Genomic DNA, 23,241 nt, shown 5'->3' with positions numbered 1-23,241 from the left:
TTCTTGGAAAGATCTAGGATTTGTCTGCTAATGAAATAATCATCATTTGAATATGTTAACTAAGTGATAAAAGCACTATCTATAAAGACTATGATTCTCAGGTATACCTTTGGGAACAGCATTATCAAAGTCACTACTAATTTGACATTCTTTTCTCCCTCCCTTCCATCTTTGTGCTTTATCTCCCTCCTGAAGTGTAAGTTTTAACATGTGAACTTCATATAGAGAAATATAGAATGAATTTCAAATAATCTAGTACACAGGTTCTCTTCACACTCACACACAAGACATGTGAGAAAGTATATAAATTTACAAAGATATCACTTAACTAATCAATATTTAAAAGGCATACATAAATAAACTTGTGCATGTATAACACATATACTCAGATACACACCCCAAAGGAGCACTCTTCATTGAAAGAAACATAAAAACTCTAATACACAATCAACACCAATTATTGCATTGAAAATTCCACTCATTAATGCAATCATGAATTAAAAAAAAAAAAAGAAGAAATATCCATATGCATGTTCTCAAACATACTCATACACAAAAGAACCTAAGGACACTCTCAGAATACTCTGTCATGGAGGAGTACAAACTTACGCACAAATCCACCAGCGATCTTATAATTTCTTTCTAGATACTGTGACTAAAGATATAATTTCCACCTCAAGGATGAAAACCATTGTGAAGAATCTATTACTTCAAACTGATTCAGAGCAATGTAGTTCATAAGAATAATGTCAATTTCTCATACCTGTAATGAGGCTGACGTATGTGGTGGTGTCATCTACTTATTTACATATGAACCAGTACATATAATAATATGTGACAACAGTTGTAAAAAAAAGTACGATTTCTACAGTGGTGTTTTCCAAACTGTGAACACATCAGGTAGTGCTGAGGTTTCAGTCTGTATTCAAGCCCTCCTCTAAGACTGAATACACTGATAACTTACTTGTTTCATGATGAGGAACAGTTAATGACAGCATCTGAAAAACAGTTACCCAATTAATTTAATCATCCTTTATTCTGTAGTTTGACTCATTACCAATACCCTACATGAAGTATAACATCATACTGGATAGAACCCCATTTAGACCCAACTTCTTCCTGGTCAGTCTTCACTTTCATGACAGACACAGACTAAGGCTGAACTGTACAAAGCATAGATTTCAACCTGTGCTGATCATCTCTGGTAAGTAATCCCACTGATAGAGACACTCTGTGGGGCACTCCAGCCACAGTGGACTGATATGTCTGCAGGCAAGAGCCTGCTAGTAAGAGAAGCAGTCCTCTGGAGAAACTGCAACCAGAATTCACCAGAAATATTATAGCTCTTTTGGCTAACCCAGCTGTCCTTTTGGGAACAAGCTCATTGTAGCAGCTCAAATAATTTGAAAGTCATATTCTATTTTGAAGATAAATAAATTTTTAAAGCACACAGAAATGCATTAAAATTTTCAGTCTGGGACATTTTCACAGCACATCTCGCTTTCACCTAGGCTGTATCTTCCCTCCACTTCTGAGTGGCACTTTGGGAAAGCTGTCAAGGCAAAGAAAATCTGTAGCTGCTTGTTCACCACTGATGGGCTTTCAAGGCTCATTTTCATAATTTCTGATTTCATCACAAATTTTACAGGAATAAAATAGAAAAGTCAGAAAAAAGAGAGAAAACTGACTGTTCCTTAGTTCCTATTTAGGATTCTTTTCTTTTCAGTCAAAAACAGTCTAGAAGAAATAAAATGTCAAAGCATACCTTTCCTAGTCTTCAAAAAAATTTTTTTTCAAAAGAAAACTTATTGATGAAGAAAACTTGAAGGGAAATTTTCTGATTTTTTTTCCCACTTCCAAATAGATTTAATAACACAAAATATTTAGACGTGTAACTTGTAGCACTGAAAACTGTGGACTTTCCTATTAGGTCTAAGTTGATAATTGCTACTTTAACTTGCAAATGGTTTTACAAAAACTTGTTCCAGCCACAAAAGTAAGCAAGATTACAGACACATGTATATACAGATCATAGAATTGTATTGGATCATAGGATAATTTGCATTGGAAGGGCTCTCGGAAGGGCTCTCAGAAGGTCTCTAGTCCAAACCCTTGCTCAAAGCAAGGTCAGCTATGAGAGCAGACCAGATTGCTCAGGGCTTTATGCTGTTGAGTGCTGAAACTCTCCAAGGGTGGAACGTACACAATCTCTCTGGACAACCTGTTCCAATGCTTGACTGTTGTCATGGGAAAAAAGAGTATATATAGCCTACCCAGTTCAAACCTCTCTTGTTTCAGTTTATGTCCATTGTCCCTTGTCCTCCCACCATGCACTAGTCTAAGGAGTCTAACTCCGTCTTCTTGATACCTCCTCATCATTGGAAGGCTGCTAGGAGGTCTCCCACAGCCTTTTCTTCTCCAGTCTGATCCAGTCGAGCTTCCTCAACCTGTCCTCACAGGGCAAGTGCTCCAGTCCTCCGACCCATCCAGTGGCCCTCCATTGAACTCATTCCAGTTTGTTGATGTCTTTCTTGCCTTTACTGGGGGGCAGAGCAGCAAAACCGGAAGCAGTATCTAGATGTGGTCTAACAAGTGATGAATAGAGGAGCATAATCTCTTCCCTCTATCTATTAGCTATGCTCCTGTTAATGCAGCCCAGATGCTGTTGCTCTTCTTTTCTGACAGGGGACACAGCTGGCTTATGTTCAGCTTGTTGTTTACCAAGATCCTTCCCCACAGAGGTCCCCCTCTCCTCACCCGCTCAAAACCAACATTGTTACAGGTGAAGGACTTTACATTGACTCTTGTTCAATTTCAGAAGGTTGCTGCTGGCCCATTCCTTCAACCTGTCTAGGTCTCTTTAGATGGCAGTCCTGCTCCTGAGCGGATGTACAGGTACAGTTTGGTGTCACCTGCAACCTTGAAAAACATGAACACTGTTGCCCCTTCTAGGTCATTGATAAAGAAATTAAGCAGGACAGGTCCCAGGAACTCCCTTGCAGCATTCCACTTGTCACTAGCCTCCAGATAGAGTATGAATTATCAGCCAGTACCCTCTGAGCCTGGCTATCCAACCTGTTTATTACCTTCTGGTAGTCACCATGCAGACTATAATCTCCCAACTCAGGTACAAGAATATCATGTGAAAGCCTTCTTACAATTAAGGTAAATGAAATCCAATGTTCTCACATTGTCTGCAAATCCTGGAATGCTATCACTGAAGACGATCAGCTTGGTGAGCCATGATTAAACCCTAGCTATATCCATATTGACAGGTTCCAGTCTATGCCTTCTCCATTTGTGCAAAAAATGGGATCCAAGAAGACTCATTCCATGACTTTCCCAGGACCAATGTGAGGCTGACAGGCCTTCAGCTCCCTTGGTTTTCCTTTTAGCCATTTTTGAAGATGGATGTGACACTTGCCTTCCTCCAGTCCTTGGATACTTCTTCTGACACCTATGACCTTTCCAAGCTGATAGATAGCAGCCTTGCAAGGACTTTGGGCAATTTTCACGTCACTATCAGACAGAGACCCTCAGGTCCTGTGAATGCGTATGGGCAAAGTTCTCTCTGGCAGTCCCTGACTTGATCCTTCCTCACTGCCCGTAGCGTTCTTCCTTGAACCTTTTCATTAATCACAGATGCACAAGAGACCTTGTTGGTGAAGACTGAGGCAGAGAAGGCATCAAGTACCACAGTCTCATCTGTCCTCACTGTCACTAAATCACCCACCCCATTCAGCAGTTTTTCCACGGTTCCCTTGTTCAGCCTTTTACTAATAATACAGTAGGTAGAAGCTTTTATTGTTGCCCTTCATATCGCTTGCAATTCTCAACTCCAGCTGAGCTTTGTCTTTCCTGACACCATCCCTATGTGCCTGGCAAATATTTCTAGATTACTCTTTTGTAGCCTGGCCTGGCTTTCACCTCCTGTATAGAGCCATTTTGCAACGGAGCTAAGGGTGGGCTGGAACACCTTAAGAATATTCAGACTCTAGACAAATTGGTGGACAGGTGATAGGAAATTGTAAGGATTTTTGCAAGATTGTGTTTCCTTGTGTACTGTAATCCCGCTTCATTTCTTCACGCTTTAGGCCACTGAAGGTTAGGGCTGGTTTTCAGTCCACTCAGTTTACTCTCTAACTTGCACCTAATACATAGTAGTCTAGGGAACTACCCCTCCTTATAGACGTACTAAAGCTCTTTCTGTGGACAATCAAGAGAGGTGAATGCCTCTGAAAATGTCCAGAGATCCTGTCTGCATTAGTTAAAGGATGTATGTCAGGTATTAGAGCTGAGGTTGGAGGGGAGATACTTATTTCACTTTCTCCAGGTATCATGTCAACTGGTCTCTCTGCTTCCATATTTGTTCTATATCACTCTCTCTTCTTGTGCTTTCTGTTACATTTAGAGGAAAGGAAGAAGAAAAGGTGTCAGATACTGCAACTTGAGTCGATATGTAATATCCCTCTGTAACTTAGCACAATCAAAGCTGAAGTTCAACATTTCTATTATGCTTCTGTTATGCTTTCTGTTAGGTTGTATGATAAAAAGTGGTTAATTCATATTGCACTTTTCCCTCCAAAAATGTTGACAGATTCAGGTTGGGAAAAGGAAACATCTGTACCAGAATTCACAGTCCTGGGATTTGCCTACCTTCTCAAACTGCATCTTCCTCTCCTCCTGCAGTTCGAGGGGATCTTTTTATTGACTGTTGTTGGGAAAATCCTTTCTGTTACCCTAGTGGGAACAGATGAGCACCTTTACACCATAATGTGGTACTTCCTGGGAAACCTGGCCTCTTGGAGTTGACAATTTTCTAAGGACTCTAAATACTGTTTACATGCTACCAAAGACTAACACATTGACACTTCTAAACAAAATATTCTCTGTCTTCTACACAGTTGTGACTCACCTGGTCAATCCACTAATCTACAGTCTGAGGAGCTTTGACATCCAAGAGACACTGAAGAAGGTCTTCAGGGTCACTTTAATTCTCAAAGACATTGCCATCCAGCCAGGCAGTCATTGTTGCAGTGTTTTACAATTATTTATTATAAGTTTGTTGAGAGTGGAATTTGCATGATTTCAGTGCAGAAGCTCCTTCTGCAGGCCAGGCATGGATGGTGGCTTCTCTGACGCTGCACTGCCCTTCTGGCAGGGGAAACATAAGTTTAAAGACTCTCTCTGACACCCGCTTGATCCAGATGACCTTCTTTTCTCAGCTAGGGGAAGCCTCATTCTGGTCACCTCCTCTCCACCAGCTGGACATATCCCAGCTGTTTTCTCCACCCTGCTAGCCTGAGCTGCTCTGGCCTCATGGTTCATGTGAAGCCCCTTGCTGAGTCAGGCTCCATGCAAAGGAAATATCCTTTTCTTTGGGTACTTTGGGGGAATCAGACCCCAGAATGACAGAGGTGGGAGGCAGGGCATACAGGATCCCTTTGGGTGGGCACTGGACACAGAGGAGCTGTCCCTGTACAGTAGTTTTCCATCCAAGATAGTTTCTGCTGGCAAACCTTGTAAATCTCTCCTTGAGGAGGATGGAGAAATAGGATCTTGATGCTTCTGAGGAGATCCTGAAGTCACTTCCTGACATGTCCTGGTACCAGTGTCCAGCTGCCAAGGCCTTTAGTCCACCCTAATTCCCTCTGCCAGGCAGGTGGCAAGCTGGGTAGAACAAGATAGGACAGGAAGTGTCATCTCCTCAGCCCCACTGCCAGCAGGATGGTGTCCTGGATATGCTCAGACCACCAGTCTTTGGGGGGGCAGCAAAATGCCCTCCCCTTTGGTACCACAGAGGTGCCCATGTGGGGCCTCTCAGCACCACATTTTCCCGCCTCAGAAATGCCCCAGCCCCCTGGATGTTCTGGGTAGGCAGTGGCCTTCTGATAGGTGCGGTGGAAGCCTAGATCAGATGCTGTGGTCAGCCCCATGGCTGGCTCAGGCTTTTTCTGCATGGGCATTCCCTCCCTGTACAGTCTGAGGGGCAAACAGAGCCTGTGGGCAGATCCACCCCTTTATACCATAAAAGGGCATGGTCAGCATCCAATGCCCTCCCAACACATACAGACACGTTACTAGCAAGCTTGGCTCAACAAGACTTTTTATCAGTAGTGACTCCTGAAATGGTGCTATTAAAGTGCTATTCCTGCTATTAAAGTGAAACCCCAGCATAAGACCATGGATCCATACTATAGCTGAGCTCCCCAAGTAGCTTCTTCTGAAAGGGGTTGCCATGCACCCCTGTGTCCCAGCCCAGCCTGTCCTTCAGACTGCCTCTGACACTTGCCTGACAGGGAGCTGATTTAAGGAATGATACTGCCTGGGATCCATTAATTTATGTGGGGAGCTGGTTTCTCTTGGTTTAGCTCCCTAAAATGATTCACCATGGGGTCTCATAAGCTCTGGAGAAACTGCAAGGGAATTAGGGAGAGGACATGACCGGAAACAGAAAGAAGTGGGATTATGTCTCATTCAATTGAGATTTTAAGGCTTATAAGACGTATGGACTTCTGGAAAGTGATGATGCCCATTACCTGACTCATCAGAGAAAACCCCCTGGTATATGTAACCACAGGAAACCAGTTTGCTGTTGGTCAAATGAGGAAGACATTTCCCACTGCCCATGTCTTAATGCATCCAGCACAGAAAAATCTTTCACAGTAGCATTGTCCCACCATGTAAGCTCTTACACAAAAAGACCCTCCAGATGATCTCTAGCAATATGTAACTCACTCTCTAATTTCTGAACAATGAAATGAATGCTAAGGAACTTCTGCTTCAAAAGAACTCTTTGAGCAGTGACACTATTTCCAGGAAAGAGACCTTTAGCAAAGCCCTTTTCTTCTAGGTGCCATAACCTGGGCAGAGAAAAGCCCATGTCTGTAGGCACGTGGTGAAGTTGGAGTCAGCAAGGAGAAGAGTTGCTTCTGGCCCCTAGAGAGCGAATGCACTTTCCCTATCTTTCATCACTTTCCTCTCACAGCAGGTCTGTGCAGAAACGGCCTAATCCTGTTCTTCCTCTCCAGCTGGTCAAAACAGGAGTTCAGCAGTGGACATACATATACCCTCTCTTTCAGTCTACATGCGCATGCATGCCTGCAGGACTCTCACACCCTAATTCAGAGCATGGGTCTTTCCATAATACATTCTCAGAGTCTGTTCCATGTTTATCAGCTCTCCAGCAGTTCCGGTCCATGGAGATTTGAAACACCGAAGTTCAGCCATGGCTTTCATATCCTGGATAGGCAATCCTGTCAGAGAATCACCCCCAAGGCTGATGTGAGCAGAGAAGCAGAGACAGAGGGTGGTGTCCTTATAACCCTGGGGGAGAAGCGTAGAAAACAGCTTCTGCCCTGCCCTTTTCCTCCCTCCCAGGAAGCCTATCTCTGCTTTCTCTAAGCAGGGTCTCTCCGTTGTGCTGCCTGTCTCTTCATCCATGGGGCTCCATGGTTTCTCTCTCATGACCCTCAAATAAGGGTGCTGATGAGAAGGACTGACACAGTATCTGCTGCTTGGGGCAGCCACCTGCCCCAGCAGAGAAACAGGTTCTCCCTGCCCTGCTCCACTCTCATGCCTCTGTCTCCACAGACATGAGCCCTCAGGCAGCCTCTGCTCCTTTTATGTGTTAAGCCGTTTGTGGTCAGTAAGGGGCAGAAGTTTTAAGCTTTAAGTAGCAAGGGGCTGCTGTGGTGACCAATGTGGAAGGATGTCATGAACTATCATGTACCAGTTGAAACCAGGCCCAGTCATCTCTGAAAATGATTTGAACAACAGTGAGAAAATACATTGCACACTAAAACTTTACCATTGTGAACCAAAATATAATTTTTGTGCACCCAACCTCCAGCCATTTCTCACCAATTGTACTCTGTTGGTGACCCACACCAGGGCAGGGACATCCCTGAGGGACTGCAGTCCATCAGCCATGCACACTGGAGTGGGGACACCCCTGAGGGTGTGAGTGTCTGTGTTCTGCATGCATGTGTATGTGTTTGTGTATGTTTGTGTGTGTGTGTGTGTGCATGTGTATGTGTGTGTGTGTGCACTCATTTGTGGAATTTGCTCTCAGCCTCGCCACTGGCTGGACCTGGGAACAGAGAAAAGCAGAAGCCTCAGATTGAGTGGCCTGGGAGAGGAGGAATTTTGGAGGTCCTACAGTCCACCTGACTCAACATGAGGGAGGATGTGAGCGAGGGCTCAGACCTCTGTGTAGCTCATGCCCACACTGCTCTTGTGGGCCTGTCTGCTCCCACTCCTGACTGCCCATGTGGGCTATCTGGGAATCCAGACAGGAAAGAGGATGTGCTCCTTATTCCTCTGGGAGGTGAGAGTCACCCCGTGTCCAGGGGGCTCCTTCTGCAGGCAGCTGCCATCTGATCAGGCCTGAAAGTGTGCTCCAATAGGGAAGTGTGCAGGTCTGGGCAGGATCAGCAAAGCCCCTGGAATAAGGCAGAGGATGATGGGGTGGGAGGCACATCATCAGCCACCTGTAGCGTGTCTGGGGGTGGGGAAATTGGGATCAAAGTCTTTTCACAGGACAATAGGAGCAGGAGAGTAGTCGAAGGTCCCTGGATCAAGACAAGACAGAAACATTGTTTTCTTCCCCTTTCAGCAGTCCCCAGCAATTCAGCTTATGCAGGATGGCAACCCTTGTCCTGCCCTGCACCCTGTCAAGTGCAGGGCAAGTGTACTGCAGGACCTGGGACAGCCTTTCCCATCCCATGGCTCAGGGATTCACCTTGCCAGAGCACTCCCATATCTTCATGTATTTCACTTATTTCTACTTACTTGTCTAAAAGAAAATCTACCAAAGAATGGTATATGTAGTCATTGTAGTGTGAGTCAGGTGTCTATACACAGACGTCCAATGGCATTTTAGATACCCTAAGTTATCCTACCTGACTTCCAGCTTCCAGGAGGTACAGATCTCCCATAACTCCTGTGTCATTCTGCCAGTCCATGTGGATGTCTCCATTCTGTACAGTATCTCCAATAGGACTAGTCTACATTCTGGGCCACAGAGATCTGCTCAGTATAGGCTATGGTGCTGTTCATTTCATCCTACAGCAGACATCTCGAATATATGTCATGCAATGTCCCTACTTTAAGAGGACCTCAGATAAAGTGCTCCAGTGTAGACACCTGAGCTGAGGCAAGAGGGGGTCCCACTTAGGCCATCTGTGTGAATAGTCAGGGCCTTCACCGCATATTTTCTTTGTAGGAAAAAATCCAAAAGCCTCGCTGACAGCTTCCCTCCTTTCTTTCCTTTCCCATGGTGAGACCTACATTTCTCTGTTACAAAGTACCATGCTATTTTTTCCTCTCCTTTGTACTCCTTATTTAAGTGTACCTCCCCTTGAATGACTGCACTTATTCTGGGGACTTGATCAGACTAGTGGCATGTCTAAACAACTCCATCATGAAATACAAATCTCCACACTAGTGTAATTTTATCTATGCCTATGTTTACTTATTGATGTAATGGAGAGTAAGTTAAATGCACTAAATTATATGAATAACTGGCTTAGAGGCATTACTTTGGATGATGAGGAGTGATCTTTTAATTTTATGTACACTGCTCAGATATTGGTCATGGACTCAGTATCCCTATCTTTTTTGTAGACTGCTGGTCAATCTGTGGGTGAGAAAGTGTTACTTCTACACGTTTGCCTTGTAGGTGAGTGATATGGAACAAATTTTCTGCAAATGGAAAGTTGACAGTATGGGCTGTTTTTCATATCACCCAGTATTATGGGGAGGATTCAACCTGTCAGTCAAGACACTGACATGTAGGTATCCATACATAGTGCCTACCTGTTTTCTAGTGTCCAAGTTCCCCTTTCAGAGTCTAGTGGAGTAAAGAGTAGATTTCAGCTGTGTATCTGCTCATTACCATGCAGATGGCTAAAAACACTCCAGATGCTTAGGTTTAGAGAACTTAGTTCCATCTTGAAGATGCAAAGCAATCACTTACATTTGGTCACCAGCTCCTTCTTTGGCACTGGCTAGACCTCCAGGGACTGTGGTAGGAGCCTTCCTGTGGCTTCTTTTGCTCTGGGAGCTAGTCTGATACCAAGCAATTCATTCCACATCCCCTAGGGCTCTGGCTGTGCACCTCTCTTGCCCTGTCCACATCTGCCGTAGCTGGCCTTTTCCTTAGCCGCATTGCATCATATATAGTGACTTCTTCCAGACATCTTTCTAACTGGGACCAGTCTCTTAGGACCAAGGGCTGTTTCTCTTGCTTTCTGAGATATCTAAGAGGTCAATGGCCGTAGTACCTACACACATAAAAAGCTCTGATTTGGTGTCCAAATGGACTCTTGTTACCATAATGTTAGCAATCTGTTATTGTAGCTTCATCTCTTGAAAACAGACCTCTGTTACTCAATAGTAATGCTAATTCTAATGAGTTGACCTGGACATTATTAACACACTTTTCTAATCACCATCAAGCAAAATTTCAAATTAAAAGAGTTTGCTTAGAGAATTACCAAAAGTCAGTGGCCTCCTCTGGTATAACGGAAGTGAAGTGAATGAAGTTTTTCTGAGGAGGAACTTGGACCATGGAGACCATACTTGTTCATGGACACAGGACATGTGCGTGGCTTTCTCAAAGATCCTTTAAACTACATGGGTATTAAAGTCTAACACTGAAATGAGACCATATGGGAATGACCAGGCACGAGGAATAACCTCTTGGGGGTCTGATTCTTACCTAATGCAAATTTTCTTGCCCCACAGACATAGTGGAGCCATGATGATTTTCAGAAACTGAGTACCTGCTACCCCTCTGCATGCAGCAGATATTTCTTGCAGATGTAAGAACAGTCTCAACCCACCCACACTTTTATTGTCAGACCAAAAAGAATGGAAATGTTGTTGAAGAGAAATGATTCTTAACTGACAGAAACTAACACTGCTATTTTTTTCTGTTCCCCATAACTTCAGTACATACTGCCCCTATTTCATGGACTCCCTGAGAACACAGTGGATATCATGGAGACATGTTCAGCCACAGGGTAAATTCCCTCTGTAGGCAGTGGGATATAACTGCAAATGAATTGTGTGTGACCCAATTGACCATCAACACATCTGCAGTCCAGTTCTGGAAAAGAAGTCACAGTGTTAAGGGTTGTCATGAGACTGACAACACTGGCAGACTCTGGGACCCATGGATTCCTCCTTCCTGGCACCTGAAGCCCAGTCTGGTGCACCCTGAGACCCTTGAGGTCTATTCATCCCAGTCTGAAGGATGCAGTTGTTCTTTTCCCAATTGCAGGTTCAGCCAGCAGCAAACTGGTATCTCAGAGACACACACACACACACACACACACACACACACACACAAACTAACATGACCATCTACAGAAACTTCCACAGACAGTGCACTTCCTTTAACAACATGCCTGTATAACACTACCAGAACTCACATGAAACATAAGTATAGATACCCTAGTCCCAATCCTCCTCTCTAGCTGACTGGGACTGAAGTTCACTAGTGAAAACACACAAATTCTCACTCTTGAGATTCATAAGCACATTCACATTCACAGATCCCTTGAATATTAGCATGGGCCCTCAGCTCATCTAATATCCTGGCCCCCGGATAGTGGGCCATCTTGCCCACGATGTGGGTCTCCTCCTGACTGGATAGTTCAGCTTGATGTTCACTAGCAAACAGATGCATGCAGTCACACACTCATCTCACAAGCACTCCACACTCACAGATTCTTCAAATATCAGTGTGGGTTCTCAGCCTGCCTAATATCCATGTCGGGACCCTGGGCTTCCTTACCTCTGGCTCAGACTTTGAGTCTTTCCAGATGCAGGTTTTCCTCCTACTCACTGGTTAAGTGCAGCTTGAAATTTGCTAGTGAACTACACACACACACACACTAATACACATCGGGTTAGGGGAAAATATAAACACGGTTGTCCCCCCAGTTGCTGGCACCCCAGATACACGAGCCTTATGACCCATGGTCCCTCCAGTTTCTGGCACTTAGACCCTCACTTACTCCAGAGTCTAGCACCACAGACACAGAGGCCCTGTGACCCACAGTCTGACGCCAGTTGCTGGCACTTGATTTACTCACTTGGACTCTCCAGTTACTATCACTTAGAACTTGCAGCGCTCACACATAGGATAGAGAGTGAAATTATGCAGAAAAATAGTTAAGAAATGATTTAATGAGAAGATAGAACAGACTGTGGTTATGAGGCTCAGGACTCAGGAAGACAAGTGTACTGACTAGCAGCTGCTTACACTTAACTGGCCCCTTTTATCCTTCCTCCTCTCCATTTACCTGCCTTGTTCCTCCCAGATTCCCCCCTCTTCCTCACTTTTGACCCTTCCCTTAAATATTCCTTAATAGGTTCTGCATAGTCCCGCAGGTCCCCCTCAGACAAACATAATACCCCTGTAAATCTTGTTTACCCCTTCTTATCAGTCCAGGCTGACCCTCTCCAAAGTTATGCCTGTGGTTTTGTAATGGACCATCAACCTGCAACTGAAGAGTTTTGGTCTTTCTTATTGCCTCCATTATCACTTTCTTGTCAGGTTTATATTTCTGTGTGTTTTGTTTATTGCTTTTTCCGTTGATTGTTATTCTCTTTGAACTGAACAGGTCCTTGATCTGATAATCTTAAAAAAGCACATGGTTTCACATTCCACATATCTTTACACACAGTAGCAGAGTTACTTGCAGGTAGCCTAGGGTATACCTTTCCTTCACAGTAACTTCCCCATTTCACTTTTTTTTCACTGTAAGAATATGATTCAGAGAAGCAATTCAACTGTATAAACAGTACAGTACAAGTCTGGTAATGAAGAGCATGGGAAGTCACTGCTTGCTTTGTAAGATGGCCTTGCATCCAGATGCAAGTGAGGGTCTAAGTGCCAGAAACTGTAAGTTGTGGCCTGCAGCCCACGACTCTAAACACACACACACTCCCCACCTTCCTTGACCCAGAAACTATGGTCAAACCCCACGGTACATGCCTGGTCTCAGCACCCCTTCTGCCACTCTAAATACAGCTCTCCTTTCTCTTTTAGCTTTGCTATAACTCCTCACCATGGGAGATGGTATCTGTCTTTGTCCACGGACAGGCCAGGCAGAGGCAGTTCCCAGGCACTCTGACTGCTGGGGGTCCATATAATTCTTTCAGTGGAGAGAGACATCCCAGTGTGTAGCTCAAAGTGGCCTGGGAAGCTGGGAGAGTATCCCCAGTGGTACCAGTTCAGGCAGCGAGCCAGGAGGTCCCAGCAGTAATGGTAAGGCCTTCCAAATGCCCTAGCCCTTCAGATTCAGTGGGCAGAAGAGGCCACAGGTGCTGTGTGCTCTTTACCACAACAGTGCTCCCCAGATTGGGGCTGTATGCAGTAGACACTGGTTTGGAGTAGGAATCTTGAGGTGCTTTTGTCCAGAGAAAATGTGTCCAGCTCGGCTTTCAGCAGCACCTTGAGATATAGATGGTCCCACACATTGGTGTCCCATCTGTCACCCCTGCGCAGACAACCTGAGGCACATCCAGGACTCTTTCACTGAGACTCATCTTGGCGCTCATGCAAGGTGCTGTGGCTGGTGCAAGAGTCTGTGGCTCTTCCCACACCGTGGGCTCCTGAGGAAAACTGAAATCCTCAGCATCCTGAACAGATTTGTCCTGGGTTTTTAGGACAATGAGCCCTCAGGGGATGGACAAGAGTGGACCCCTCTAACACAAGGATGAGGTCCATTTTGGAAAAAAAGAGCTAGTCCGCATTTGTGCGCACCTGATGCTGTTTGAAGATTACAGGTGTGCCTAGTCCAATCACAGGACAGCATCCTGCACCTGAGTTTACATGTCTTGGTAAGAATCATGTAAACTTGACATGAACTGTTTCTGACTGGGGTGTCTAGAACACCATGTTTTATCCAGCTGTGTCTTTCTGCTGCTGTCCCTTCCCCTAGAGCTGCTGTACAAGTTTAGGATGGTTATAGTCTAGTGGCTGAGATCTGGCGCTTTCACTGCCATGATCTAGGTTTAATTCCCAGTAGAACTTTTTTTTTTCTCTACTACTTGATGGGAAGGTGTATAGAAGACAGAGCTGGACTGTTGTCAGAGGTGCACAGGCACAGCACAAAGGTCTGTGGATGCAAGTTGCAACATGGGAAATTCCACTTAAATATTAAGAAAAAAATTTTCTCCATGAGGGCTGTCAAACAATGGAACAGGGACTCAGAAAAGCTATGAGATCTACGTCCTTGGAGTTATATGAAACTCAACTGGGCAAGGCCACAAGCAACCTGATGTAGTTGTCCCTGCTTTGAGCAATAAACTGGACTAGAGATTTTCAGAGGTCTCTACTAACCTAAATTATTCTATTCTTTCATTTTATGATTTTATGACTACATTCAGATGAAGGTGCCTGCACTAATGCTACAAATAATTGTGACTCTTTTCGTTCCCTGACTGGAGGTGGAGACCTTAAGGCTCCTGGAAATTCTTCTGAAGCTGGGTGCTGTGCTCTACAGCCTGTCCCCAGAGCCTCCTGGCCCCACTGAAAAGCTCACAGTTCCCTGCATGTCACAGCTTGTGGAGAAGGGGCAAGGGGAGTGTGTTTTCTTAGGCCTCCAGCCTGAGGTCAGATCAGCTTCCTGAACTGGCCCTGAGGTTGGTGGGACTTCTGCCTCTCCTGTACCCAAAGGAGACATTGGTCCCAGGGATGGGAGAGACTGTGCTGTGATCCCCCTGCCCCCCCCCCCCCACTCTGAGAAGAACAGTCATTTGCACTTTCTATAGAGTCAGGCACTGCAAAATAAAATGCATAGATGCAGGGCAAGGGACAGAGGAGGAGTCCCTGCCTGTTCCAGCTGTGGGGCAGGGAAGGGGCCAATGAGATATTTCTGTGCAGAGAGCAACAGGTGCCCCAAGAATGTACAGGGTGCTGGAGAGCCCCTGTGGCTGGCCTTTTCCCCACTGTCCCATCCATAGCTGTCCCCTCAGAGTGTGCATGTGTTTAACAACCCTCCTTCAGCTAGGAAAGGTGCTGTCAGAATGGGAACCTACCATTCCTACCTGCTGGCTCCTGCTCCCATGGAGGCTGAAAGGGGATCTGGTTTCTGTGATCTCTGCTATACCTCTCAGTGTCCTTTTGTGACTTCATTTTACAGGTGCACAGATCAAACCTCTGTCCTCATGGCTGTTAGGAAGTCAAGGGAATATGTTATTGCCATCAGCCATAGAACAAACACCAACACAGTCATATCAGGATGATTCATTTGCCCCATCACAGTGTTCCCCTCTTAGCCAGGGAAAGCACCATGCCTACCTGCCTTTTCACCAGTCATCCTTAACAAAGCAACAGCTTTACAGCCATTTCTTGATCATTCTTTTCTCTGTCCTTGACCCTCCCTTTCTCCATCCCAGAATCCTCCTAAATAAACAATCCATCTCGATTACTTTTTCCCCATTGGTACTAGGTTAGACTTAGTTTTTTCCGACTTCACTATTTCTCATACTATTCTCTAGGTAATCTTGGCCTCATATGGAATTGCTGATATGGTTACCTAGGCCCTACTGGTCTTCAAAGACTCTACTCCCCAAAATGTCCCAAACACTCCTCTTCAGTTATCTGTGAAGTAACTCCCCTTCACCACCTTTGAACCTTAGCCATCCCTCATGCTGCTATCTGTAAATTTTGTCACTGCTCACATTGGTATCTGTTGTGTCTGGCAATATCTCGTGTCATGTCTAGCAGTTTTCCATGTCCTATTCACTTAGCTAAACCTCAGGTCAGGTCCTAGCCAGCAGCCCATCTGTCTTCCTGCAGTCCTAGCAGTGGTGAGGGATTGTTAGCCTTTGCTTTAAGACTCCCTGGATGGACTGTAGGTCCCAAAAGTGAATAACCCCAGTCAGAGCCAGAAGCCATGGCAGGAGATGAGACTAAGGGACAGACTGAAGACTTTCCTGACATTAACCTGGTGGCTGAGGCCCCAAAGCAGAGACAGCTCCTGCTCCCCTCCCCAGACAAGGAAAAGAGAGCGAAGGGGAAACTCCAAAGTTCTTTTCTAGAGCTGTGTTGGCACAGGGGGAAGGGAAGGAGAGAGGAATACAAGGCAGGAGGGCTGGATAGAGTTGCCAGAGTGGCAGAAGAGTTTGTTTCATGTGCATAACACCTTTCTTGACAGGCTGTATACCAGGGCTGTGCTAGGCTTGCTGCTGCAGCAGTGTTGACTCAGCTGTAAGCCTGGCTTGTGCTGAGGCATCAAGAAAGACTGGGTCTGAACTGCCCAGGGTATATGCAAACCCTTGGGGCCTGGGTTTGCATACCTGTCCAAGGGATAGACTTTCGGACAGTAGGAGAGACCTGAGGCTCCACTGGTGCTATGGCTGCCAGGACACCCTTGTGCAGAGCAGGGCTCAGTGGGAGTGGAGAGGTGCTCCATGAGCTGTTGCAGAAGGAAAATCCAGCAGCAGGACATGTAGATCAGTCCCAGACCACTTGGTGTCCATGTTCTGTAACTCACCACTGCTTTCTTCTGCCCTGAGCCAGACATAATGGCCAAGGAAGGAGGGAAGGTTCAGGGAACCAGTGCTATTAAAAGCCATGGAGGGGTGATGGGGAGAGGGCAGGGGAAGGGATACTGATGTCAGTCCCAGGCTGGATGTGCTCTTGTGATCGGTAATGGCAAAAGAACAGAGAGGGAGGCAGTGTAGGAAGGTTACTTTGAGCACATTAAAAAAATCTACTGAACAGCAATGCAAAGGCATGAAATGCAAAAGTTACTCTGTGATTCCATGATTCCGTGACTTGGTGTTTGGCTTGGTCTCTGTTGCCTATCCAGCGAGCCTAGTGTAATGAGTTCAGCTGCACTGGACATGTCTGCTTTAAATCAGATGAAGACCACTTTCAGGGACAGAACAAAAAACTGTGTCTGCACCATTGTTTTTGTCCATGCCTGAGCCTGTGCTTCAGTCCTGAAAGCAAACTGCCTTGAGGCAGATGTGTTCACACTGGCTATTGCGAGAGAGCTTGAGTATGAGTGAATCCCAGGCCAAGCCTAAGCTTTCATTCCTGGAGAACAGGCTTGTTCAGGCTAGCTGAGGGCAAGAGAAAATGCAAATGTGTAGCCAAAGTTGACAATCTTCATATCTGGGCTGGGATGCATGCCTGAACTATGAGATGACAGGGTAGTATAAAACTATTCATAACACTTTTATTCTGAGTTTTTGATGAGTTTTCTGAACACTGGATTGTGCCTCTCTTGCCAAAAGGAGAAAAACAAGGAGTTTGTAATAAGGTCACCTTTATAAGTTCTGCAGAGCTAAGTGTCTGATCAACATTTTCTGCTCTTTGCTACTGTCCTGCACCCTCATTCTCCTGCTGGGCAACTTCAGAGAGAACTGCTATGCACATGATTTATCAAAGTATACTGTTTATCTCAACAGATTACTGATTTTAGTAATTGATCATAAGGGACCAGATGTCACTGGCCCCTCAGGAGAATGCATGTATTTCTCTCAGTAAAACAGTGTGTTTTCTAGAGTCTATTCCTTTCAGAGGTAAGGGCAAAATCCATGTGAAAAGAAAGGAAAGCATTTTTTAACACTTGGCTACTTTTGTTGCTCATTCTTTCAGTTTTGCTGGCTACACCATGATTTCAGTGGAACCACTGCTTGACACACATTCTGTAAGCTAGACTGTCTTTGGCGGTTCTTCCAAAAATTTATCTTCATGTCACTGAAAGACACTTAAAATACAAAACTCCATAAATTGTCTGATACAGACTGATTCAAGGTAAGAATTGCCAACAATGCATTATTTTAAGTAGGCCAAAAGGCTCTGTCTGTAAAATCAACAATGTGGCCATCGTTTTTTAGTCCAAGATTCAGCCTTCGTGCTGAAAATAGAGGGAAATGGGTATGTCCAGATTATTGCCAGTTATCTCATATCAAGATCCTTTAAAAAATGGGATAAAACTTCCCTCAGAGGTGCCCACCTCCCTCTCGATTGACCAGGAAATGGGTTTGAAAGTTAGGTTAGACTTTGAGGCCAACTGTTATAGGCCCAAAGATGTCTGAGAAGAATCCCATCCTCATTGCGAGGAATAATGGCATGCATATATGTGTGTGTGTGTGTGTGTGTGTGTGTGTGTGTGTACATATGAAATTCTGTGCACCACTTAGTACATAACTGTCTCAGGTTCTGAAAATAAATGAAACACAAAGTAACTCCGTGAGACTGGATTCTGATGTGAATGTTGCAGCTGTGCTAATCTACACTCTGCTGCATTTGATGCAGATTTGTGGATTGTTTTCCACTGTAAACAACAGATACTATTAGTGTTAAAATACTACTGTGTTAAAATACTATTTAGTGTTAAAATACTAGAGTTTAAGACTGCTGCTCTTATGTCCTAGCTTTAGGCATTTACAAGATAGACTTCTACATCTAAGATAGCCCTTCAGTAGTCAAAAGTGAGAAAGAAAAACTTCATAAGTGTGATTCACCTGATGGCTATATTAGCATGAGTTGAATCACACCTTAGAGGTGTATGCCTAATCAAAGAAGAAGCCATGAGTGTCCAGCTTATCATTAGACATCTATTTTGTAAATATTGCCAGCAGAAGAGACAAATTTCACCTTCAGGGTTAAAACACTAAATGTGTTTGTGTAATGTGGTGTAAAGCAGACAGACAGCTATGGTGAAACCTGCTTTTCAGATTATCACATGACCTTGCGAGATTTCACATTCGGAGAAAGAATCTTTCATTCATAGCTGGAAAATTGTTCTAGGATAATATAAGTTACCACTGTGAATTAATCTGCAAAGGGTGAATCAGGCTGATATTGACTTGATAGTTACAAAATCTCGTCCACATTTAAAATAAACAGAATGTGATAGGGTGTTTTCTCTCAATCCCTCTGTTGGAAACCAGGCATGGCCTGCCGTACTCAGAGACGATAATTTCACTCTCTCTCACCAGCATGTAAATGAGAGTAACCCAGCTGCAGCAATTGGAGACTTTCTTACCTGATTAGGCATGTTCCTGTTCTCTGTGTCTCTCAAGCTATGCATCCCACAGGTATATTTATTACCTGTTTGTCTTTCTATTTCTGTGACAGCCATGTGATGCCAACTCCTTATCCATCACTCTCTCTTTATTAATCCAGCTTCCTAAACTAGTCTGGAATGGACTGTTTTCCTCTTTTGCTCTTCCTCTTTCTCCTCAGAGCCAAGCATAGTGTTCAGTATTGATGACAGTCACATGTGAGGTAATTCCTTAAGTTCTCCCTCTATTCAGAGGGCAGAGAAGGGCATTTTAACTATGCAGTTGGTTTTACTTTTAATCCAGAGGTCTGAAAAAGGACAAATGAATAATCTCTCAGGACTTCCTATATCTTGTTCTGCAGACTACAGAGTGTAAATGAATAGCTCACACGCACATGTCTACAATGTAGATCACAGAATCACAGAATGGTTAAAGTTGGAAGGGATCTTTAGAGGTCCCTATTATACTAGAGGTCCAGATAGAGGTCCCTCCCCCTATTATACTTTTAATAAGATTGATGAAAGATCATCTAATAAGTATCTTTTATCTCAGAAATCTGAAATGTTCCTCAAATAGTTATGGCAAAAACACAGAGAGAAAATAATGTTGAAATATCAGACAATATTCAAGGATTTTGATATTTTCTATGAGATGCACATTGGCTACAAAAACCAGAACGTTGGCCAATAAGCTTTCATTTCTCACACTTTTTTCTGGTAGTAATTTGAGAAAGTGATTTGGAAAATCAAAATTCAGACAATTTAAACAACTATAAATAATCAAGATTATTATTATGAGACAGAAGAACACACTGCAAATGTAAATAAAGCATAATTCAAATGCTTTCCTTTATAATTGTTTATGAACTCTGAAACAATTCTGTTCACATTTCTAATAAAAACTAGTTAACTGTATAAAACAGGGAGAAAATGTTTTATTTGCTCTTTCCACTGCTTTGTCACTTGGAGTAGTCTTAAAATGTAATGGAAATGCAAGACATGGTAACTATCTCTCTACAAAGTTAGGAGCATTTTTCAGTAAAGGTCAATGCCCTCTATGGTTATGTCGCACATCGATTTTGAAAAAGAACTATGTTGATAGAGGAGCTATCACCTGAAAGTGAGATTTATTGGGTGTAATTTGTTGGTATGAAATCTTGTCTTGAAACATCAGAGGACAGACTGAAGGTGGGTTTAATCTCCCTGACTTTTGGTGACGTTCATTTCATCTGGATGCAAGTCTCTGTGATGCATAGGTGGAATTGGATTCCTTTTTCAAACACATTTTTCTAGGTGTCCCCACGTAAGCTGGATGTTTAAGCTCCCATTACAGTCAGCGGAGATTTAGGGCTTGATTCCTTCACTTGAACATGTGTGTTTATTGCCATTTGAGATTCCCAAGGATGTCCAGGATTTCCTCATTGGTCTGCCAGAGATAACAAGGACATCTATGATATCCCATAGTTGACACTATGGGATTTCCATGACCTTCTAAATTATAACCAGGAGTTCAGTTCCAGTACCCTAGGGCATTTCAAATGACACTGGGTGCCTATTTGAGAGCATCTCAACAGTGAGTCACTGGAGTCCAGAGAGTGATTCATCCTCTTATAAAGTAAAGGCATGCACTGGGTCACATGTATCGTTCCATAGTCTCCACTGACTGTGGCCCATCCCATGTACTGAGTAGCAGGTGTCCATGCTATTGATGTCCCCTGGCACCCTGCCCAATCCCCAGCCACTGCTGCAGAAGGGAGAAGGTCTTTTGTATGTCCGGTATCATATCGCCAAGTCCATGCTGATGGCTGAAATATCCCAGGGGATTTCAGGTAGCAACAGATCCTTAGGTACTGGCAACAGAATCGAGCCAGTCATATTAGCTCATCTTATAGACGTCAAGGGAGTAATTCACATGCCTAAATGTATATGCCTGGTATCACATGAGACATCCCATTATATTCAAGTTGTCCACATGGGACTGGCAGCAGTAACTTAGGACCAAATTGCGATTCACATATTTTGAAATGGCAGCTAGTGGCCAGGTATGTCAAATGCTATCATATGCCTTTCTTTAGAGGCTTGCTTTTTTGAATGTAGGTGAGATGAACTCCTTCCTCTCTTAAATCTTGATCACTGATCTTTCCTATACCCCTCTGGCAATGTGCCAGCGCCTCTTTTGAAGTGAGATGTTTGTGGATGGTTGTTCAGCTGAAAGGAACTGACCTAAGAGTTGGGGTGGAATAGCTTCGTTCTCATTTTAGAGAGTGCCCCTTTTACCTCCCTATTCCTAAGGCTGTAGATAATAGGGTTCAATATGGGGGTCACTACAGAATAGAACAGAGAGAGCACCTTGTCCACATCCAGATAATAGCTGGATTTGGGACGTATATAGATGAACACAGCTGTCCCGTAGAATATTGTCACTACAGTGAGATGTGAGGAGCAAGTGGAGAATGCTTTGTACCTTCCTTTGGCAGACCTGATTTTGAGGATGGAGGAAATGATGAGGCCATAAGACACCAAGATGAGCAGGAAAGGCATCAGGATGACAAAGGCAGCAGCCAGAATTATCTGGAGCTCGTTCCAGTAAGTGTTCCCACACACCAGCATCAGCACTGGCTGGATCTCACAGAAGAAATGGTTGATCACATTGGAGCCACAAAAGGGCAAAGAGAAGATAAAGGTAGTGTGCCCAAGGGCCACAAGGTTGCCACATATCCATGAGGACGCAGCCAGTTGCATGCATACCTTCTTATTCATGATATCCATGTAATGCAGAGGGTTGCATATAGCTCTGTAGCGGTCATATGCCATAGCAGCTAAGAGGCAGCACTCAGTTGCCCCAAACAACAGAAAGAAATACATCTGTGCAGCACAACCTGCAAAAGAGATGGATGTATCACTGGAGAGAAGGTTGACCATCACCCTGGGCAGGGTGACAGAGGTGTAACAGATCTCCAGAAATGACAGGTTTCTGAGAAAGAAGTACATGGGGGTGTGGAGGGCAGGGTCCATGTTAGTGACAAGGAGAATAATCAGGTTTCCCAACACTGTGATGATGTAAATACATAGAAACAGGATGAAGAAAAAGACTTTCATATCTGGGCGATGAGAAAAACCCAGGATAACAAACACGATCACAGAAGTTTTATTTCCAGCCATTCCTTCTTCAGAGGATTTCATCCTGGAACAATAAAGACACAGTACCAATGAAACAGTATGGTGCATTTCTTAAGCCAAATAGCTGTCTGTGGGTAAGTCACCTACACACACTTCTGGCAGCCAATTCTGGTGCCTAGAGCAAGGCATCTGCTGCATTTTAGATGACTGACAGTACGCACCCTGGCCTCTAGCTGCCATGCAAAGAGGACAAGTGATTCCTGTAGGTCTTGTGTCATATGTGTGAGCCTTGCATGGATATGCTGGATAGTCTGTGGTATCTAAATTAGTACTATGCAGCTGTGCTTAGGCATCTCAGTCATTCTTGAGATGTCTGTTTCAGGTGCTGACATCTGAGATGTCTTGATAAACAATGGAGCTAAAACCCACCCAATCTGTCCAGCAGCCCATATGTTTGTTTGTGTATCCTCCTATCTATTTGATATTAACTCGCACACAGAAGGGCTTCTCCTTAAGGGACTTCACTGCTCTGATGCATATCACAAGTTCTCAGACATGGCTGAAATTGATTATATTGAACTGAGATTAAAGAGACTCTAATAATGCTTTCTGAAGGGAACTTTGACATTAGCTTTGGTTCATAGTCAGTGATGCTGAATTGTAAATTACTGTGCTAAGCTGTAAATTTAAAGATGGTGATATTTGAGTTCAAGAAAAAAAAGAAACTGATCAGACTAAGCTGAACTCAAATTTTTAGGGGTAATTCAGTCAAAATGGGGAAAAATATAGTCAAGATATAGTCAAGATGTATATAGGATATAAAAAATATAGTCAAAAATATAAAGCCAAGAAATTTCTTACCTACCTCTGCAGTCTGCTCGTCTCTGTGCTCTGTCTACAGATTCGGGGGGGGGATGAAATATTTGATATTTCTTTAGCAGCCCAAGAGACCTGGTCCTTGTTGCATTGCAGGTGCTCTCTAATTTGAAATCATAGAAGAGGCCAACACAGAGACCTCTCCCGAGAGACGGGTGATCAAGCAGCAAAGGGAGTTAAACTGAGATTTGTATCCAATTTC

The 23,241-nt window shown here is 44.1% G+C and overlaps 1 protein-coding gene across 1 annotated transcript; it reads right to left on the bottom strand.

Moving 5' to 3' along the window:
• Positions 1-21,266: 21,266 nt before the first annotated feature.
• On the bottom strand, positions 21,267-22,205 carry LOC112962114 (olfactory receptor 10C1-like). The gene has a single exon (XM_026058016.1). The coding sequence runs from the start codon at positions 22,203-22,205 to the stop codon at positions 21,267-21,269; it is 939 nt and encodes a 312-aa protein (XP_025913801.1).
• Positions 22,206-23,241: the final 1,036 nt, after the last annotated feature.

Source organism: Apteryx rowi, unplaced genomic scaffold (assembly GCF_003343035.1).
Source record: "Apteryx rowi isolate R43461 unplaced genomic scaffold, aptRow1 scaffold_1412, whole genome shotgun sequence".
In the NCBI taxonomy this organism is placed as follows: domain Eukaryota; kingdom Metazoa; phylum Chordata; class Aves; order Apterygiformes; family Apterygidae; genus Apteryx; species Apteryx rowi.
The sequence above is the reverse complement of the archived record's forward strand: the minus strand, read 5'-3'. Positions and strand labels throughout refer to the sequence as shown.